The sequence below is a fragment of the Lagopus muta genome, chromosome 2 (assembly GCF_023343835.1).
Source record: "Lagopus muta isolate bLagMut1 chromosome 2, bLagMut1 primary, whole genome shotgun sequence".
NCBI classification, from domain to species: Eukaryota; Metazoa; Chordata; class Aves; order Galliformes; family Phasianidae; genus Lagopus; species Lagopus muta.
The window spans coordinates 93964806-93986204 of record NC_064434.1 but is presented as its reverse complement, the minus strand read 5'-3'; the positions used below and the strand labels follow the sequence as shown (position 1 = coordinate 93986204).

The 21399-nt window shown below is 48.6% G+C and overlaps 1 protein-coding gene across 8 annotated transcripts in view; it reads left to right on the top strand.

The window, feature by feature from the left end:
- Positions 1-21399, top strand: part of SLC8A1 (solute carrier family 8 member A1) — a 99977-nt gene that overhangs the window by 13015 nt on the left and 65563 nt on the right. For 7 of the 8 annotated variants that reach the window (XM_048937734.1, XM_048937738.1, XM_048937737.1 and 4 more), the window contains exon 2: positions 11269-13101. In XM_048937734.1, coding sequence (XP_048793691.1) covers positions 11306-13101 — 1796 coding nt within the window. In that variant the 5' untranslated portion in view covers positions 11269-11305. Of the gene's footprint in view, positions 1-2662; positions 2777-11268; positions 13102-21399 lie in introns of those variants that run through there. The other variant, XM_048937731.1, reaches the window with a different exon arrangement.

Genomic DNA, 21399 nt, shown 5'->3' with positions numbered 1-21399 from the left:
GGAAGGAAGGAAGGAAGGAAGGAAGGAAGGAAGGAAGGAAGGAAGGAAGGAAGGAAGGAAGGAAGGAAGGAAGGAAGGAAGGAAGGAAGGAAGGAAGGAAGGAAGGAAGGAAGGAAGGAAGGAAGGAAGGAAGGAAGGAAGGAAGGAAGGAAGGAAGGAAGGAAGGAAGGAAGGAAGGAAGGAAGGAAGGAAGGAAGGAAGGATTCTGGCTTGCTATTGTGTCAGTGGCAACATAAATTGCACACATGGCTGACCAGGTAAGAGGAGAAAGTGTAGGAAGGTGCAAGAGCTGGGAGTGTGGCTCTGCCTCTGTGGGGTTCACACTGCACCTGAGGGCCTAAGTACAGAGGGCTGCTCAAGGTCACTGGGTACTTGCAGCTACCAGATTGCGGGTCATTAGCTTTGGTCCTACTTTAAGTAGTTAAAGTGATGGAGTTTTTTCTGGAGGGCAGGACAATGGGTTCATCTAGTCCTTGCTGGTGCCAGCAGAGGGTGGAGGAGTCATTCAGGTGTTGCAGGAGGTGAACTGCCCACTCTTGGGTCAGCCTGAGGTGCAGCACATCTACATTGGTTGACTTCTCTGGAGCTGCTGGCTTCCTGCAGGATCTCCCATGGACAACTATCTAGTTGAGCAAGGGAAGCCAGCTGAAGGTATCTTTTTGGATTTCAGCAAAGCTTTTGATAGGAAGCACCTTCTTACACCTTCCCACAGTATCCTCCTGGACAAAATGCCCATCACAGAAGTAGACAAAAATATAATCGATGGGTGAGCAATTGGCTGATGAATCAGGCCCAGAGGGTTACGGTAAATGGAGTTATATCAGGCCGGTGGCTTGGTCACTAGTGGGATTCCCCAGGGCTCCATTTTAGGGCCAGTTCTCCTTTGTGTTTTCATAAATGACATGGGTGTAGGACTCGAAGGTGTTTTAAGCAAGTTTGTTGACAATACTGATTTGGGAGGAGATGTTGACTCAGAGAGAGATCTAGACAAATTGGAGAGCTGGGCAATCACCAGCCGTAGAGTTTAACAGAAGTGCCCGATTCTGCACCTGGGGAGAAGAGCAGCCCTGGTTGTATGTACAGGCAGGGGGTGAGATGCTGAACAGCAGCCCTGCTGAAAGGGATGGGGGGCTCTGGCTGACAGCAAGTTGCACAGGAGCCAGCAGTGTGTCCTGGCACCAGGAGGGCCAACCTGGGGGGCACCAGGCCCAGTGCTGCCACCAGGCCAGCACGTCCCCTGTGCTCTGCGCTGTGTGGCCTCATCTCCAGCGCTGGGTGCAGTCTGGGTGTCACAGCACAAAACGGATATAAAACTATTAGAGAGCATCCAAAGGAGGGATGCAGAGATGGGAAAGGGTCCGTAGGACAAGGTGTATGAGGAGTGCAGAGGTCCCTGGGGTTGCTCAGCCAAGAGCAGAGGAACTGAGGGGAAGCCTCATGGCGGTTGCAGCTCCTCACGGGGAGCGGAGGGAAGCGCTGAGCTCTGCTCTCTGTGACAGCGACAGGCCTGAGGGAACAGCATGGAGCTGTCAGGGGAGGGGCAGCTGTGGGTTAGGGACAGGGTCTGCTTCAGAGGGCAGTGGGCACAGAACAGGCTGCCCAGGGCAGTGGGCATGGCACTGAACATGGCAGAATTCAAGAAGGGTCTGGACAACACTCTCAGACATATGGCCTGATTTTTGGCTCCTGTGTGGAGCCAGGAGTTGGGTGTGATGATCCCTCGATGGTCGGGATGATGATCTTAGTGGTTGTTTCCAGCCTTAATGATTCAATGATCTAATGGTTCTCTTCTTGGGTCCCTTCCAACTTGGGATATTCTATGATTCTACGATTCCCCCCAGCTCCACTGAACCCCTGCAGGAAAGAAGGCTCTGAGGGTTCAGTGTCTGTCCTGGATGTGGCCAGATGCAGAAGAAATTCCCAAGACACTAAATGACTGGAGCATCCCTTGATTGCCACCTCACAGCCCCATAACACCTACTGTCCTATGCAAACATCATGACACTGGGAATGTGATGGAGGGAGTGAACCCCAAACCCGGGCCCCTTGGGACTCTCCTAGCCTCTCTGCCTCCACACAGCAGCAAAGGGGACTGTGGCAGACACAGCAGTATACTCCTTGCACCCCGCTGCCTATCTTTCCATTCCTCCCAGGGCTCCCTAACCCAATGATAGAGGGAGTGGGGGGATGCGGGGGGAGCGCTATGCCAGCTGCTCCCTTACTCTGCAGGGTGCAAATGGGGTCGTACTTGCTCCGGCAGGCTGCAGGGCAGCCGGGGCTGTGGGACCGGGAATTGGCAGAGCTGGGGGCAAGCAGGACAGGGCTGGGGGCTGCCCCGGGCAGGGCAGGGAAGGGCAGGGCGGGCAGGACGGCCGGGGGTGGGTCCGCAGCCAGCCCTGCCTTTCAAAGTCCCTCGCTCCGAGGAGGAAATCGGGAAATATTTCCAGCAGCAATAGCGGCGGCAGCAGAAGGAGGAGGAGGGCTGGAGCCGCGGAGGGGGGACGGCGGCTTTCTCCGCGGGGGGATGTGGAGGGAGGGGAGGCTGCCTGCGGGGCGGGCCGGCTGAGCGCATCCCCGGGGCTGCGCGTGTGTGCGCTTCTCCATCCATCCTTCCATCTCTCCCTCCCTCCCCTCTCCCGCCCGCCCGCCCGCCCGCTGCCGCCGCAGCCGCGCACCGGGGCTCCGGCAGCCGCCCCGCGCCCCGCCGCGATGCCCCGCCGCTGCTGAACCGGCCCCGGCCGCACCCGCCGCCTTCCCCCAACCGCCGCACCGCCAGGTAAGGACAGCGAGTCGCCGGTCCCCACCCTATCGCATTTGGGGGTCCCCGATACCGGGCGGGGACGAGGTAGCCGGAGCCGTGCGGGAGCCGCCGGGTAAGCGGAGAGGGGGGATGCCGCCCCCCGCCCCAGGGATGCTTTTTGCGATCCGGCCGCGTACCTTGAGGCGAGGCGATGGGGCCGATGGCGACGTTGGGGGCGCCTCCCCTTACTCGGGAATGCGGGAGCGGAGAGCGGGCTGCGGCGAGCCCCCCCCCCCGGGGGGCTTCGGGCATCTGCCGTGGGGGGAGCCGCGCCCCCGCCCAGCAGCGCTGCGGACTCCCCCGGGCCGGGCTGCTTTCCTCCAGCCGCGGGGTTTTCTGCCTCGAAACGATTCCCGAGGTGAGCGATAGAGACACCTGCGGCCACGCCGAAATTCCCTTTTTCCTCTCGAGCGGCACGCGTTCTGAAGGGCTGGCATGAAGCAGCATGCATCACGTAGGCTTTGTCTAGGTGGAAGCATGGCTGGGGCTCTTCCGTCATCTCTAGTTTAATTCTTCAATCGTAGCCTTGTTGCTTCCCTCCCGCCGAGCCATTCTAAGCAACCTCGCGCTCTGCTCTGTCTCCAGGGCGAAAGCAAACTGCCAAGATGTTGTAGAAATGCAGCAAGCGCTAGGGAGAACCGGTGTCTGGAAATGAAAGCTGTAGTAAAACCACAAGGTCACGGGCGTGTGGGTGCAAGCGGTTGATTTCAGGGCTCCTCTTGCTCATGCTTTGCTTGAAGCCTTTCCTCCGGTCCCAGATGTTGGAAAGCTGTGAGGCGGGTGATAGGAACAGGGAGGTTGGGGTTCTCCACGCGCTCTGCCAGTTCCCGCTTTGGCTTTCTGATGCTTTTTTCACGCCACCATGAAGAGAAGAGGTGTGCTTTTATTCAGAGGAGGGAAGCTGGGATGCTCACACATTGATGTGGTGATGGCAGCAGGGAAAAAAAAACAGCTGTGCTGCGTGGCTTTGGCTGGGGCAATGGACATCACCAAAGAAAGGCATTTGTGTTCACTTGGGTGCGTCTGATAAACGTTTCCATCTCCCCCCTTTCCTTCCAGCTGGTTCTTTAATCACAGCTTTGCCCCTCTTACAGCATTTAAACCAAACAAAGGCACAGCTAAGCATTTGTACAGCCAGAACCCCCCCTCTGTCTCCCCAGGGAAGTTGATTTGTGGCCTGACTCCTCTCTTGTTGCACCAGCTCTTTTTCTCTGGAGATACAAACAGCTCCAAAGCCCAGGTTGGGAAATGTGTTGCTCAAAGCTCCCTTTGTACGAGGGTTTGTCTTCAAGATATTTGAGGATATGCTCACTTTTCATCCTAGCATCCCTGAATGCCAACACCAAATAGCAGTTCTAAGCCAATGAAATTTTCCCTGCTTCTTTCTACCCTGCCCTCATTGAGCTTTTTGAGGTCTTATTTGTATATTTCCCCTGAGATGGTAACATTGGCTGTTCTGGGGCTGCCCAGACTGAACAGGTTTGCTCTCTGGGCACTGCTGTATATGGCATGAGCTTGTCTCACATCCCTGCTCTCATGATGCCATGTAGGCACAAGCACTTCTCTGGTTGCCCTGGCCTTTCTTTGGTGGTGCCCCGCTCTGCTCAGGGCCGTCATAGTTACAGTTTTCTAGCATTCCATGTAGGACAAATGTTGGTTTTCTGCTCTGTTTTTGGTGCCATACAGTCCTGCCAGCTTATGGGAGAAAAACCTCTGTTCTCCAGCATCCCAATGAAATTCAAATCTTGTAATAAAGCCCGAGGCACTGGCATCACTGGAGGACCACCAAATTCCTCGTGGCCAACACAAATGATTGTGATATGGGCACCATAAGCAGCCTAAGCGCTGGGTGCTGACTGCAACCTCTCCAGCTATTTTCAGGAAGCTCAGAGGAACTCGGCTTTCTCTGTTATCTGTACCCCTTTGGCAAGTTTAGCTGAAATTGGGTGGGGGGGATGGACAAACAGACATGGAAAGTGTGACTTCATAGGCCTGGCTTCCTAAGGAGATTTGCTGCTGTGGAGATGGAGAAGGTGGGCAAAGTGGGGTGGAGGGGTGGCCAACCCTGACATGAGGTAAGCCTGGCAGCACTGGGGCCTGACCTAGTGGCACTGGGGCTCAGCTGCCTTTCCTGGGATCTAGAGATCTAATATCCGGGTGGAGCTGGGGACACGGGAGGGATCCCCAATCCCTTCTGCTTCTTCCTGCCACGGAGCCCATGAGAGCATCCCACACGCAGCTGCCGATCCAAGGGAAAGTGGGCACAGGCAGGCACGAGGAGAGCAACAGGCCTGCTAATTCCTCCTGTCCTATGGTAGCCCTCATGTCTGGGCAGATGATTCCTCCCCCAGGCTACCCGGGAGCTCCGGGCTTGTTGACAGCCTTTTATCCTCTAAACAGTCATTTTATAGTGGGAAAGGATGCCGCTCAATAAATAAAAGACAAAAAGGCGTTGTGAGGATAGGGAAATGGTTTGAAGACAGAAGCAATGAAGAGGGGAGATGTTAAAAAACAACAACGCAGCACAAAAAGAAATTAAGGATTTCTCCCTTGCTTCTCATTTCCTGGCATTTTCCTTGCTGAGCTTGTGTATCACAGGAGAAGGGACAGCTTGCCACTTGGTCTCCATGCATTAAAAAGCAAAGCTGGAGTTTTCCTCACAAACACTCCTAAGCTCATTCTCTACAGGCTTACCCCCATATTCAACCAATCTGGCTGAAATTTTACATCGGGGCCGCTTTATTTTCTCTATTTATCTGTTTATTTTGGAAAGTTGCTGGGGAGATTGTAGGAGGGAATTGGATGCTGTATGCAAGAGATAGATAGGATACTTGGAAAAATCAGTCACAGACTGATAATTATTCTAACTTCTTAATGGCCTTTACAGAAAACAGGGTGGTCTGATGTGTATTTTACTCAATTGGCTTCGTAAAGGGCTTGTGCCTCTGACTATATTTGGAAAGGTTTTGATGGTTTTTGTACTGATGCAATCAGGATGCTGACAGCCTGGAAATCATTTTCCTGATGTGGAGATCTGGAGGGTCATGGGCAGGGAATGCCAACAGCTTCAGCATGGCAGAGCTGGGAGAAAGAAGAAGGAGCAGGGCTGCGAGCCAAGGGCTTTCCAAGCTGCGTTTAAAGTGACATTGCACTCTGCAGCGCATTTGGACACAGCAGCTTTCCTCCACGGGTTCAGATGTCTGGCCAGCATGGTATTCAGCTCCTTCTCCTGCTTGGATGGGTACAAATCACAGCTTGCAGGAGCTGTGCCATAGGGCAGTGTCCAGATCAAGCCTGTTGCATCCCTTTTGTGTCCCTCAGCTTCAGGAAGCTGGAGGTAGGCTCCTTGCTGATTTCCTGATTGATTCTCAGAGCTCAGACAACCAATTTGTTGGTGCTTTTTCCTACAGTTATCACATCTTTTCCCAGTGCAGGATCTGCTCAAGCCGCTCTGCTGTAAATCACAGTGCTGCTTTCAACAAGGTGCAGGTGTGCAGGATGCAGCACGGCCAGGAAGGGTCAGAGGGAGGGTGGAGGAGGCTGTTAGTCCTCTGGAGGTGGAGAGACAAGATAGATGCCATGGAGGTGAGGTGTGCAGAGCTTTCCCAAAGGGAAATGGCTTGCATTTGACTATTGGGTGCTGCTTGCCTGCAAGACAACCTGGGAGAAGGGTGTGAGGATTTGAAGAAGACAGGTTTCAAACAGTGCTGCTCCCATCTTGCACTGGTGGCACAGGAATGCTGTACAAGCTGGCATCAAATTCACCATCATGCTGATGGTACAGTGGGGCAGGCACAGCTGGGTATCTGTCTGTGGTGCTGGCTGTAATGATGTGAATGCCACTGGCTTACAGCTGCTGTGTGTTGCAGAATGTTTGTTGTCGAATGCTCGAAAAATATTTCCCATGGAAAGTCTTTTTGTGCGGCCACTCCTTCCTCGTGAACCCAACCTTTCTTGCCCAAACCCTATACCAAAGGCATCCAAGCTAGCAGTATTATTTCAGTGCTCTCAATAGCAATGCTGCCTGTTGCAGTTGGTTGCGAACCTGATCACGCAAAGGTACAGGGTCTAAAAGTAGACATGGTGAGGGCGAAGTGCCCAGACGGGAACGGCACTTTGGAGAGGCTGCTGCAAAGGAAAAGCTGTGCATTGCTGAAGCTCAGAGCAGCTTTCAGGCTGGCTTTGCATGCAGCAAGCAGCCAACCTGAAGGAGTATTCCTGCCAGGGAATGATCGAAGGAGGGTCCCAAAAGCTGGTTTCTCCTGAGCAGCAGGCTGGAGCACGAACTAGGAACATGAGTTCCTAGTTTACTAATCTGTAAAGCCCAGGTCTGGGGGAAAAACTCAAGCTCCCTTTTCCATTCGAAAGGCAAATATCTCTGCAACCCTCATAGCCTCGCTCTGTGCAGAAGCTGCTCTCCTGGGGTTTTACAACCCTGAAGGCAGGAATAAAAGCTGGACGAATGTCCCTTGGCTGGGGTCTGGATGGAAGCTGAGCTTGCCTCGAAGGGATCACACATTCCTGCAGGCTTTCCCCTCTGACTATGTGAAAGCTGCTGTTAGTGCTTTGGGAGCTTCTGGGGAGCCGAGCTGGGGTCTGGCTCCCAGTTAGCTCCAGCTCTGCTTGAAAGACCCCCGGCACCAGATTCAACAAGAAAATAAGCTCTGGGTCTGCTTTGTGGTGTAAGGGCAATGCTTATTGGCAGGGTTGTGCCGATCCAGGGTGGTGGCTTGTGGCTCGTCACCACACACATACAGCCAGCTCATGCGTTTGCTTTTCTTGTTGATGGCCTGGCTGGGAAATGCAATTGAGACACCTTAATGAAAAGCTAGCAAAGTCGGCTTTGAAGGGAGAGCTGGCATTCCGGTAGCTTTGCTTCTTGGTACAGAATAATATGAATGATTTGTCTGGGAATATTCCTACCGCTGCCTCTGCAGCAGAGTGCTGACCATGGGCCGAGACCCCGTGCAAATGCGGAGCAAGAGGGTCTCCGGGGACTGAGCTGTTTATTTTGGATTGAGCAAATAAAGAAACACTGCTAATTTTATAGCAGCTGCTTCTCTAAGAGATTTTGCGTGTCAGACTCCAGTTGTATACGCATAACCAGCATGTTGTGGCCAAGCAGTTTCTAACCCTCCATAATTTCTGAGTCTGGTGTTAATAACATTGATTGTGAATTGGTTCCAGGAGGACCGGGGGAGAAGAGGAGGTGGGTTGTAAATCTTTCTTGATGACTGCACCACAGAATGTTGGAGTGTCCAGTACAAAGCTGGGGGACGCTATGGCCACTCAAAGAAAGCCACTTGCACATTGCCAAGGCTGGCATATTTTTCCTTATTGAGGTCCAGCACTTCTCCACCCGTCTGAGCCCTCCAGAAAAGTCCCACATCTCTTGTCTTCGGCAGTCTAAGGGAAAAACATTGTTTGTACATGGAGAGCTGCATGGGAAGGCCAGAAAGATGGATTGTTCAGATGCAAGCCTCTAGGCTTTTGTTCCTCCCGTTTAACAAAATACGGGACTTGATTAAAAGAAAAAAAATGTAGTAGAATATTTGAAAGAGAAGAAGATGGCAAATAAGGTTCAAGTGACTTATTAATCTGATTTAGTGGGTGGTTTTTTGTTTTTTGTTTTTTTTCTGGCTGAGAATTCCAGTGCTCAAATCCTTTTAAGACAGCAGAGTTGGTCTGAAGTGTGATGGGACTCTCCTATTCTTTATGACCTGAATCAGTGACCCAAAGCATAATATTTTCTCTAGAACCATCTGTTTTCTCCTCTTGCCAAAGGGATTTCACAATGCCTGGTTGCTCTGAATAATTGTACATGTACGAGATATAACTTGCCACAGGGAGAAAATTAACTAAACAAGGGCAGGTGGATGTTTTGAATTTTCTGCAGAAACTACTGCCCTTTAGAAAGAGATGGTGAAGAACCACAAAGATAAGTAATACTTTATGCCCAGACTATTTTTTTCTTAAGCATACATATTTTAAAATAATACTAACAATAAAGAAGCACTTAGGAGATATCTGGGATAAACAGATTAGATTCTAAGTCAGCCTGTGTTTCCCTGTATCAAATGTCTCCAAGACGTGCTTTAAAGCAGCATGAAACACAGTCAGGATTACAGATGTTGGGTCATGCTTTGGCTAAACTTCAATGACCGTGAAAGCATTTCTGCTTCAACATAGCTATCTACCAAATGACATGCAGCAAGGTACTCTTCTTTACAAACATCACATTTCCAGCTTTTTACTTCAGATCTGTAGTCGACTCGTGCCTGCATTCTGAGAAGCAGAACGTGCACAGGGATTAGAGACTTCTGACTCCAGCAATAAGAGCTTTTCATAGCATCTTGTTCATCTTATCTGTTCTTAGCACCTAACTCTGTGAATTGCTCACTTCCTGTTCAGTGTATCCTTTACTTAATTAGAAAACTGAAGGAGTGGATTGTGGCACAGACCAACAATTCCCAGTGAAGAGATGTCATTTACATAAAACTGTTTTAATATATTTTCTGTATTATTCTTCCATATCAATTATCTACTACAGCATCCTTCAATAAAAGCAAACCGAGCAGAGGAAATTCATCCCTTGTTACGACATCTCTTTGAGGAGTAGATTCTGTAGCGTGGGTGCAAGATGGTACTCACTCCTCCAGATAGTTCTTCATTTGCACGCAGCCTGTCCCTGCATAAAATGCCCCTGCATTTGGTGGTGGTGATCAGGCACTCTTCTTTAAGTAGGTGTTGGTGTGTCCCTGTTGAGGAGGATAAATGCATCTCCCTGGAATGCAATCAGCAGTGCTAGTGTAGAGCAGCCTAGCTCCCGGCTGTGCCGAAGAACAGCCCTCCTCAAGAAGGAAGAGGAGTGGCTTTGCCACCTCACTCAGGTCATACCTAGGCACAAGAGGCAACTGAGATGCAGCCTTTAACTCATCTATAGCTCCAACTGCATGCAGCTGTACATCTGGTGCTAAGTGACATGGCTTAGTGATGGTCAGTTTGATGGTTGGACTTGATGGTCTTGAATGTCTTTTCCAACCTAGATGACTCTGTGACCCTGTGATCTGTTGGACCCCCTCTGTGTTTACCAGAGACCAGGCAGATGGCATGTGGGGGGCAAGACCTGCCAGGCATGGCAGTGATGCTGGTTTGACCTCCTGCTTATGTCACTGTCTCTGGTATGAACAGGTCTGGAAATACCATCCTTCTCTTAAAAAAATGAAGTCTTCCACAGCTTTGCTGTTTTCATTTTTGTTTCTGGGGTGTTGTTTTCTTTTTTATGAGCAAAACCAATTCAGCCTTTTGCAGGCTACAGCAAAGTAAAGGTATTGACATGCTCATTTCCTTCTCTTCATAGAAATGTTTTTTAAGTACTGTGTGATTAAATTAACTTGGAATGGAGAAATGTAGTATGGCAAAGGCTCTCCTTGAGAAGAAAATATAGCTTTAATAACTTCTATTGCCTGGTAAAATTGAGAATTTAACACTGAGCATGCTCAGGTATTTGCACTAAGGATCTCTATGTACTTAAAGACATCTGGTCCGTAGCTTTATGCACTGTTAACTAACTGCAAACCTCTTTAACAGCTCCCTGACACTGCTGGAAAATCCTGAGGCAGGACAAGGGCAAATACTGCTGTCATGCTTAGTGACTGATGTTGTAAATGGAGTGAGAAAGGCCCTTGCAGGGAAAGCCAGCAAAGCTGACCTAGTGGGAAAAGAGTGTAAGGACAGGTTTCCTCTTGAAGCATGCCAAGATAACCATGCTTGGATGCATATGGGGCTCTTTCCAGTTTCAGGAAGGTGCAAAGTGATGCACTGTGGAAGAAATGGCTCCAAAATCATTAATTAAGGACTGCCCTTCTGGTGTGCCTTATGACCAAAATACAGTTAAGAACAAGATTTTGACAAGGCTTGAGCTTGCTTTGTATGGATATGGAGTAGATGCTTGGGAGGTCTGTGAGCAAGAAAAGACTGTAAAACATGTGCTTTATAAAGATATTTGAAAAGATGATTGGAGGGTAGTAGATCTCCCTGTCATCTTCTACTCTCACCCTGACGTCCAGTGCGTAAATGCTCTGTAACTTTGAAATACGAAATACTTCTGCTAGCTGTTAAGTTGAATGATGGATTCTAATTAGATGGAAACCAAGAAAATATAGTAGAAGAAATAGGCTTCCAGCAAAGAGAGAGAAAGAGGCATTAAACAGCAGTATAGCTGAAGGAAGTAGGTGCTAGCCCACTGGTAGCATCTGATTAAGTCCTTGTTCAGATAGCTGATCTGAAGATGATTTGTACATGGAAAACTGCAGTGATCATAACACTATTAGGGCTCGTTAAATGGGTCTTCTTGAGCAACAGGGTAATTTGATCATACATTTGGGAAAGATGGAAAAAAATTGGATGGAGAGGAAGATCTGTTGTCTCCTGCCAGCCTCAGTGTGTCCTTCCTTTTGTCTCTGCAGGTTGCGAACGTGTGGGAACTGCTGAGTGGAAGCGGCCATGTCGCAAACAACTCACCCACCCACCTTCCTGGTGAACTTCCAACTCCTGAGCATTGTGGTGGTGCTGCTCTTCCATGCAGACAGCATACACGCAGAAAGTCCCAGTGAAGTGCCTGCAAACAAATCTGAGGTGTGCACAGGCTCGTACATCTGCAAAAAGGGTGTGATCTTACCAATATGGGAACCCCAAGATCCCTCATTTGGTGACAAAATAGCTCGAGCAACAGTGTATTTTGTAGCAATGGTGTACATGTTCCTGGGAGTATCCATCATAGCTGACCGCTTCATGTCCTCCATTGAAGTCATCACATCCCAAGAACGGGAAATAACCATCAAGAAGCCCAATGGTGAGACCAGCAAAACCACAGTGAGGATCTGGAATGAGACTGTTTCCAACCTCACACTGATGGCCTTGGGCTCATCCGCTCCTGAGATCCTTCTGTCTGTCATTGAAGTGTGTGGCCATGGCTTCACAGCGGGGGACTTGGGGCCAAGCACAATTGTGGGGAGTGCTGCATTTAATATGTTTGTCATCATTGCAATCTGTGTTTATGTTGTTCCTGATGGAGAAATAAGGAAGATCAAGCACTTGCGAGTGTTTTTTGTTACAGCAGCCTGGAGCATCTTTGCCTACACTTGGCTTTACATTATTTTATCGGTGTCTTCTCCTGGGATTGTAGAGGTTTGGGAAGGCTTGCTCACTTTCTTCTTCTTCCCAATCTGCGTAGTGTTTGCCTGGATAGCTGACAGGAGGCTTTTATTTTACAAGTACGTCTACAAGAAATACCGAGCTGGCAAACAGAGAGGCATGATCATTGAGCATGAGGGTGACCGACCCTCCTCCAAAGCTGATATTGAGATGGACGGAAAGGTTGCTAATTCTCACGTGGAGAACTTTTTAGATGGGACACTGGTGTTGGAGGTAGATGAAAAAGACCAGGATGATGAGGAAGCCAGGAGGGAAATGGCTCGGATTCTGAAAGAACTGAAACAAAAGCACCCTGACAAGGAAATTGAGCAGCTTATAGAGTTGGCCAACTACCAGGTCCTAAGTCAGCAGCAGAAGAGCAGGGCTTTCTATCGCATCCAGGCCACTCGACTTATGACAGGAGCTGGCAACATCCTGAAGAGACACGCTGCAGACCAGGCCCGCAAAGCTGTCAGCATGCATGAGGTCAACAGTGAGGTGGCAGAAACTGATCCCATCAGCAAGCTATACTTTGAACAGGGTACCTACCAGTGTCTGGAGAACTGTGGTACCGTTGCCCTGACCATCATTCGTCGGGGTGGCGATTTGACCAACACAGTCTATGTTGACTTCCGGACAGAGGATGGGACGGCCAACGCGGGCTCTGACTATGAATTCACTGAAGGGACAGTGGTCTTCAAGCCTGGAGAGACCCAGAAGGAAATCCGTGTTGGCATAATCGATGATGACATATTTGAGGAGGATGAGAATTTTCTGGTCCATCTCAGCAACGTCCGCGTGAGCACTGAGGCAGATGAGGGTATTCTCGAGGCCAGTCGTGTCTCCACGCTTGCCTGCCTGGGCTCGCCATCTACTGCCACTGTCACCATCTTTGACGATGACCATGCTGGCATATTCACCTTTGAGGAACCAGTAACACATGTCAGTGAGAGTGTGGGGACCATGGAAGTGAAAGTGTTGCGAACCTCCGGCGCACGAGGAAATGTTATTGTGCCCTATAAAACCATTGAAGGCTCAGCCAAAGGTGGAGGAGAAGACTTCGAAGACACCTGTGGGGAGCTGGAGTTCCAGAATGATGAGATAGTGTAAGTGGAGGTTTTATTTGTAACTTATAGTCTGTCATTCTCCTGAAATTAAATGCACATGGCTACCAGAGCTGCACTGGCATTGTGCAGGTGCCAGTATGTTATAGCAAGCTTTGAATGCTCTTGTGTGCTTCTGGGAGCCTGAAATGCTATGGTCCTGCTTTGCTAGCAGGTCAGAGAGTTGTGCCTACTCAGAGGCGCTCCATCCTCCCAGGAACAGAGTGGAACTGGTGTGTGTAAGGCCAGCCTTCCACCTTCTATCCAGGAGCCAAGCAGTTCTCTATAGCTTTGGCTCTATAGTGGAGGAGAGAACACCAAGCTGGCTGTTACCCCCCAGTTCCATGAAGTTACCTGTCTAAATCAAGAGTGTGAATTGTGGTAACTGCATCCACTTGCCTGAGTTCCTCTGGGCCTGTGCCACTGATACTCCTCCCTTCAGTGCTGCTGAATTTGGAGAAGGTCACTTCTTCTTCCTCCCTTTTTAAGGACTGTGGGCTTGGGTGACTTGTCTAATGCATTTCCTGAAAAAGTATTGTCATGAAGAGAAGCTTCATGGTTAGGATGCAAGTGGAGCCATATCTGGCTGTTTGCAAATTATTAAAAGATGAATATCTACTTATGAAGTATTGCTAGGTGTCCAGTGGAAAAACTGTGCTCTGCCTTGTTTATCGTGTTATGCTGAGAATGTCCGTTAACTCAGTAAATCACAGCCGAAAACATTTGTCCTTTGGTATGTTTGAAAGACATCATCTTGCCCAGCTGTGCCTCTGGGAGAGCAAGAGCTTGGAGTTGTGTTGCCCCAGCATCAGATTCCTCCTACATTGAAGTCTGTACCTGTAGACCAGACCCTGCCAACAGTAGACACGATAGCACAGAACCACTGCATAGGACTCAGAGCAGTCCTAGATAAAGGGCACTGCTCTGTCAAGAGAGATCTAAACAGTGGCTTGGATACTGCATTTTGCACAGCTGTTCTTTTGGGAGCTGGGGCTGACCCAAGGTGATTGTGGAGAGTAGGCTGTGCATTCTCTCCATTATTCATACTTGCTCCATGTGAACAGGGAGAATGACACAAACAGAAGAATCGTAAAACTCCTAGGAACAACAAGAAATAAAAAGGTGATTCATAAGTTTTAGGCAGGGTATTAGTAACCAGATGGTGTTTCAACTTCTCAGAAATAGCTAAGCAAGGACTTCACAGCTCCAGCATTCTGGAGGCCAAAATGTGTATGTTGTTCCTGCTACGGTCAGGAGCACACAATATGCTACTGCTCCTGGTCCAGGCTCCTGAGCAATAGTCATAGTAGACAGGAATCTAGTTACTGGATTTGATTTTTTTTCCTTGTAGGAGACATAGGGAGGTATCTGCAGAGATGCAATGAACTAGTCTATAAGGATATCCACCAAAGGCTCTTTAGTTTTTAACCAAATCACTACCAGCAAAATGTGACTGCCAGCAGGAAGACCTTGACGTTTGATTTCACTTCCCTTTTGTCTTGGAGTCAGTGCTCTGGCTGGGATCTCTGTGCCATCCCTTATTGAAGAGATATGGCATTACCTGTATCCATGCCTGCTGTCAGTGCTCAGCTCGTGACATGGGGCCAGGCAGTGGGACAGCTGCTGGTGGACTTTCCACCCATTCCTCACTGCTGGTTTTTGCTGAGAGCCCAGTGAGCAGGTAGTAGTCTGGAAATGGGCTGGCCACATTCTGCCACTGCTGTTCCCTGACCTCTCAGGAAGAACTGCTGTGTCTTTGTCACTGCAAGCCTTCTCCAGTCATCTATACGTACACACCATGAAACAAATGGGAAAAACAACTTTCTTAAAAAATGGAGTGTGTTTTCTTTCTGTGCAAATGCCAAGGTATTGCCGTTATATCTCTGCTGTCTTTAAACCGTTTTCTGCTGATACTGTAGGGACAGTACATGGGAAGCACCGGTGTGCACTTTAGGATTGGCAGCCCAGAGCAGATGAGAGCTTGGGGTTTATTTCATTCAGGTTGGAGAAGACATGCATGTATCTTATATTTCGGGAAGTTGATGGCACCGATTTTACAAATTGCCATCTGCCCATGTGCTTGGCAGGCAGTAGGCGTTTTTCTGAAGCATAACTACTACAGTCCATGTTCAGGTGTTGGATGGTATGATCTGACTTGCAGAAGAGCTCCCACAAGTCCGTGTTTGCCTGGGTGCAAGTTAAGGAGAGCTCTGCAGCACAAAGGCAAATCTGGTCCTGAAGCTGAGCTGCTGCTTATAGGTATTCTCCCCTTGCCTTGAGAGGAATCCAAGATGTGCTAGCACAGTATGCGGGTTACAGGGATAAAGCCTGTTTACTACATCACTGGGTGTTAGTGCGGTGTTTCAGCTAAATCACAGCTATGTAGAGTGCTGCCATTCCGTAGTACTTGACTCAGTAAAGTCAAAGTTCTAAAACTTTAATATTTCCCATGCTTGGCTGGCCAAGAAATTGCTTTGCTGCCCATTCTAAATGTCTTCAGTGCTTCTTCAGCTCTGCCAATCCAGGGTGTATCGATCAGTTCAATAAAACTGAGCAAGATATGTTTCTCTGGGACACTAACAAAGAGGGTAGAGCAAGTGCAGGAAGGTGAGAAGGTGAAAGAAAACAGTGTGGAAAACTGTATTTAAATTAGAGGACCGGCTTGCTGGTAAGTCCCACTAAAATTAGGAAGTGCTGGGAGAGCCTGGATCTCCTGGAGATCTCCCTCCAACTCCCAAAAGGCCCAGTTACGTAACATGTTATTTGTTTGTGGATACCAGAATTTCCCATTTTGCAATCTGTTGATTTCTCCTTTCTCAGAATATACAAAACTGCAGTGTAAATGCTGAAGCCGTGCCTCTGCTGAGCATTTCAACAGATCATCCCAAGTTATGTGGGAAAGCTATAGATGTCCAACCTACATCTCAGTAAAGCCAGCATCTCAGTGATGTTGCACAGGGACCTCTGGTGTGAGACATACATTTAGGACAAGGGGCTATGATGTAAAGTTTAAGAGAAACCCTTTCCTCTGGGGCCACCTCAGCAAGGTGTCTCTGGCCTTGTCTTGCATCTCTGTTGATGAGTAAAGCTTTCTTGATGAGAACGTGGACTAGTAAGATGTGCAGTTGCAGGCTTTTCCTGCACACCCATCTGCTGCAGGTATTACAACCGTCAGAGAGGACAGGGGTTCATCTAGCCAGTGTATTTTTATCCCCTGATGGAATGCCAAATAGTTCAAAAGGAATCTAGCCTCCTATCTTGGAGGAGGAAGCAAACTTTTCCCCAGCTGATGGGATCTCTTCTCCTTGCTGTCTTCAAACTTCCAGAGGTGCGTCTCTTCCAGATGTGACTGTAGAGCTGCAAGAAAACTACATGTTCTTTCACAGTCAAGAAATAGCAAGAAATAGCAGCTTTTCTAGAGCTGTCATTGCAACTAGAGAACTATTACAACCTGTACTCCAGATGTCTGCCTCCCCCTGAGTACTGAGCAGAAAAGTTTGTTCTGCAGTTAAAAGTGAGGAAGACGTTAGACTAAATTATAAACAATTCTACACGTACTTCAGCTATGCTGTATAAATGCATGTACCATCTTTTATTAATATATCTTGCTGTTTACAATGTATGGTTTCGTTGTTTTTCTAAAAGGTGCCTGCTGCTGGCTTAGGGAGGGAAGTTCTTGGCCCATTGAAAGTTTCTTGTCCAAGCCAGCTTTGGTATTTCTCTGGAAGCACAAATCTAGGACAGTGACATAAACACCTGCTAAACTCTCTGATTTGTATGGAAAATATCCTCAGAGCAAATGTCCCTCCCAAGGGCTCTTTAAAAATGCCAGTGTCAATAAATATAGATTGTGGCAGGAGGGGAAAACCAAGTAGTACTGCTTTTTTAAGTTCTCCTTTTCTTTTCCAGAAAAAGTTGAGTGAGGTATTTCTACAGAAATAGCAAAAAATAAAATCCTGGGTCACCCTTCTCTAGCTCAGCTTTGCATCTGTGACTTACAGCTTCAGGAGATGAAATGAAACCTCCAGCACTGCCAGCCTTACGGTAGAATGCAGTTGAGGAGCAGGGACCAACCTAGTGTGGCAGAGAGTTTGGTGTAAATGAGGCTGAAGGTGAATCAAGCAAACATTCCACCTTCCACTTTTTGTCATCAAAAGCATTGTTTCTCTCTTTCTCTCTTTGTTTGGGTTGGTTGGTGTGCATCCCCTCACAGACCCTGGCTTGTACAGGGTTCATGGCTGGAGGCACAGCATGAGGCAGCAGAACTGACCAAAGATTAAACTTATTCATCTGGCTTCTACTGCCCAGTTTGGGCTTTGGAGCGTATTTTCCCCTTGCCAGCAGCAGTCCTACCTGGCTCAGTGGGCTTTACACACAGCTCAAATACAACAACCAGGACCTAGATCCTGGGATCTTGGCATGAGCACCCAGGATCCTGGATCCAGCCCACTGGAGGTGGCACAGAGCATAGCTGAGCATACGGGTAGTGCAAGGCTGTGGTATGTCACAGGGGCTTACTTCCCTTTCCAAAGGAGTTTTGGGAAGTAGAAGTTCCCTAGGGCTGAAATGCAGTTTTGCTTTGGGTCCTGAGATGATTGTCCCTTCTTCAGCAGGGAAAGATGCAACTGTAATAGGATAAGCTGTCCTTTTTCTCCTTTCTGTTGACACGTTTAGCCTTTCCTGAATGCTTTTAAGTTGCTGTGCTCATGTCTTAGTTGTACAGCAGAATGCCATGTTAGGAGACAGTAGGGAAAATAAGGCCACGTAGTGTGGAGTTCTGTAAAGCTTTGTGCTTTACAGATTGATACCACTATGTAGGAGGAGGAAACCAAGCAAGCTTGAAATATTTTCTTCAGGGGGATTGATCTGCTTAGGGCAGTCTGAGTCTTCCAACACTGAGCAAAATGAAAGCACTGTGGGGCTAGGCATTTGGCATGAAAGAAAGGAAATTCACCGCTAGTTGAAAATGAGAGTCCATATGGCTTTACCATTCAGGAAGCCTTTCTGATCTGAGGGCAGAAATACCCTGAGGGTGGCAACTGTGCTGTGTGCCGTGGTGGAGAAGGAAATGCAGTGTGGGGCCTTGAGGAATGGTGCTGCCTGCAGCAGAAACCCTGTGTTGCATAGGGCTGGGTGCTGGATTTTGTTTTCTCAGTCATCTCAGGAGGACCACTAAAAGTGCATGTCCGATGTTGAGGCATGTTTAGAGCTGGCTGAACGTGCACCTCACTAGGCCTGATTTGTGCTCGCTGTTGGCCTGTGTACGCAAGCTGGGCATGAGGTGACGTGGATACTGTGCATATATGTTTTGGCTCAGAAAAGCATTCCCAGGTCTCAAGCCTACAATGTGCTTTGTCATAACAGTTTCTCTATGTGTCTTTTGGGCTGATCTGGTCCTCCTCAGAGGAAAGCCAGTGGGTGTGCTCCTGCAGCAAGTCACTGTGGTGTTGTAGGACAAGCCCTGCCCGTGGCTTGCCTGGGGAGGGTGTGCGCAGTATGCAGTCCGTGCTGTTTGCCCAAATAAGTCATGATGCATGTGCATGAGATCTAGGAACTTGATCTGATGATGTCCCCTGTGGAGTAGATTAGGCAGCAAGGCTGTGTTATTGGATGAAGCGAGATGTGCCAGCGCATCACTTGAGGGGACAGGGGGGAAGAGGGGTGAAGACAAGAGTGGTTAGCTCTTGCTGAAGGACTGACACAGTTTTTGTCCTTGAAAAAACAATGTTTCCTTATTTGTAATGAGCTGTTGTTGGCAATTTACCGCTGCCAGCTGCATCTCTGTGGTTGATTAAGGGAGCTTGGATCTTAAATATGTAATAACTCTCTGAAAGCTATTGAGAGGCAGTTATTAGCTTCATCAGGGCCTGTGTACACATCCACTGTGCTCCTTTATGAAAAGGCTACCTATTAAAAGCATTGTAGTAATTTATAAAACACAGGATCTAGGCTTGTTTTAAGGAACTAAAGCAGCTATCCTAGCAAAGCCTGTTGGTATGGGAAAGTCATCCTGTAGCACAACATGGCTCCTTGGTTTCTTGGTGGGGAGATGAGAACAGTGGGCAGGAGAAGCCCTGTCCCCCTTCGCAGGTGCTTTTCCTTCCCTGCCATGGGCCTGAGCGCTGCTGGCAGTGGCACTAGCACCAGCTGCAGCATGTACCCACCCTTCTCCCTCCCGTCCACATGGGATCCTATCCTGGGTAAATTCAACCCAAAAATGTGTGCAGCACCCTTGAGTTCAAGTTGTGCCCCTTCCTTGGGAATAGGCTTCCTTCCCTCTGACAGTTTTCCCCTAGGCCTGACCTCAGTGGATCGTATTTAGTAGTTTTGTGGGCTTAGTGTGAGACCAATAGAACAAAAAAGCAGACAGCTGACTACAGCCAGCATCCAAGCAGATGGGCAGAGAAACATCTGCTGTCATCCAAAGCCAAGCAGAGAGGAAAAGCTGGCCCTGGCAGACAGGCGGCTGAGTCAGAAGCAGACCCATGCTCTGGTCTGGCTTAACCACCTGTATCCCTACAACACTGTCAGGCCAGAAGCTTTGATATAGGTTAGTCATTCACAGAGTACGCAATGGCTGAGTGCATGGCTGCCTGCACTGGAACTGGTGGTGGTACATCCTCTGCTTTGTGGTCACAGGCACAGCTGCATATAGTGCCAACCTTGTCCGTGTCCCAAATGCCATTTAACCTGATAACATCTGGGGAGATATCAAAAAGTCTGCTAATAACGTTTCTGATGCTGAAACAGGAGGCACTGTGCTGGTTTCCAAGAATGGCAATGCTGGATCCTGGGTGACAACGAATAATAACAGCATTCTCTGTTTTAAAAATATCTTAGCATAAGAGAACAAATATTCCCACTGCTGTGCAAATGAGAGGGTGACCAGCATGTGCCTTTTCTGTCCAGTCCCTATATGGTTCCATTTCCATAGTGCCTGGACGCCTTCCTACACAATCACAGTGACAATAAAATGTGCCTGGCAGCAAGCAACAAAGCACTGGCAGAGAACTGGGGCGCAGACTGGATCCCCATGAACTGGGCGCCAGGAGGAGAGAGAAGGAGCTGATCAGAGCAAAACCCTTTCCAGAGGAAGTCTTCCCAATGCAGATGCTCCCAGATTGCTGAGAATAGATACGGAACTGGGCTGAAGGGTCCCTAATTCTGAGGCCTAGTGGATATGATACTAACTTTGTGGGACGGTGGGGTTTTTTTTTTTCATGGAGGTGGTTTTCATTTTATGGCATTACTGCCAGGAAGTTCTTCTATTCCTAGGAGCTCTTTTTCAATCTCTGCTGAATAAAGTTGCTTGCCTCTAGGAGAATAAAACAGTTATAAATTGGGCCTTTGCAAACAATTTGGAGTAGAAATATACTAATCCACTAAGTGGTCCGTCACCTGTTGAGCTTTCCCAGGTTGGTTTTTTTGGGAACAGGTACCTGGATCTGAGAGGAGAGGTACTGCTTTGGCTTGAGCGGGGAGCAGGGTTTGCCTAGCACCAGAGACTGCACAGGGCTTTGCCTTTTCTTAGTTCAGTAGATCTGCACTCCCAGTTCAGGACTGTTTTTTGAAATATATGTTCCTCCTACTGACTGGATGTGTGATCGGACCTAGGGGGATAAGATATCACTTCTGCACAGGTTAAAAATAATATAAACAAAGTCAGTATTAATGGCCTGTGCACAAATGATTCTACTGCAGGGGAAAGGGAGGGAACTGTAACAGGAGATTTACCTGACTCACGAGCTCTCCAGTGACCTGGAACTTGGAAAGAATCATACAAAAACAGAAAATGGGCCGGCTCAGTAGGGAGGAATGTAACAGCGCTGCATGGGAGCAATTGGGTTGGAGTCAGGTTGGGCAGGAGCTGGATGAGAATTAGAAGGAAAGGAGGTGTCTTGCCCACACCTTAGTAGCACAGAGGGAGAAGAAGAGTGGAGCTGAATGGCAGCTCCCACCAAGAAGCACATCCCTCCCTCAATATGCTTCAGCTGTTCTTGTGGGGCTGTCAGGAAACCCCTCCAGGAATCTTGTACGCGGAGGACGGAGATGATTTAACCTACCTGTTCTCAGAGTGAGTGTGGATACTAACATTTAGCTTTGTGTTGTTAGGGGAATGCCAGAGGGTCTCTCAGAGCTCCTAGCAGTCCCCTGTAGTCCATCTGTAGTCAAGCTCCAACGCTGCCTTCAATAGCAGCTCAATCAGATTAGGTCTGCTTCTATACCTGAAAGAGTCTAGAATAAATCAACACATTATTTGTAAGTACTTCAAAGATAACAAGGAGTTGAGTAACAGCCAGC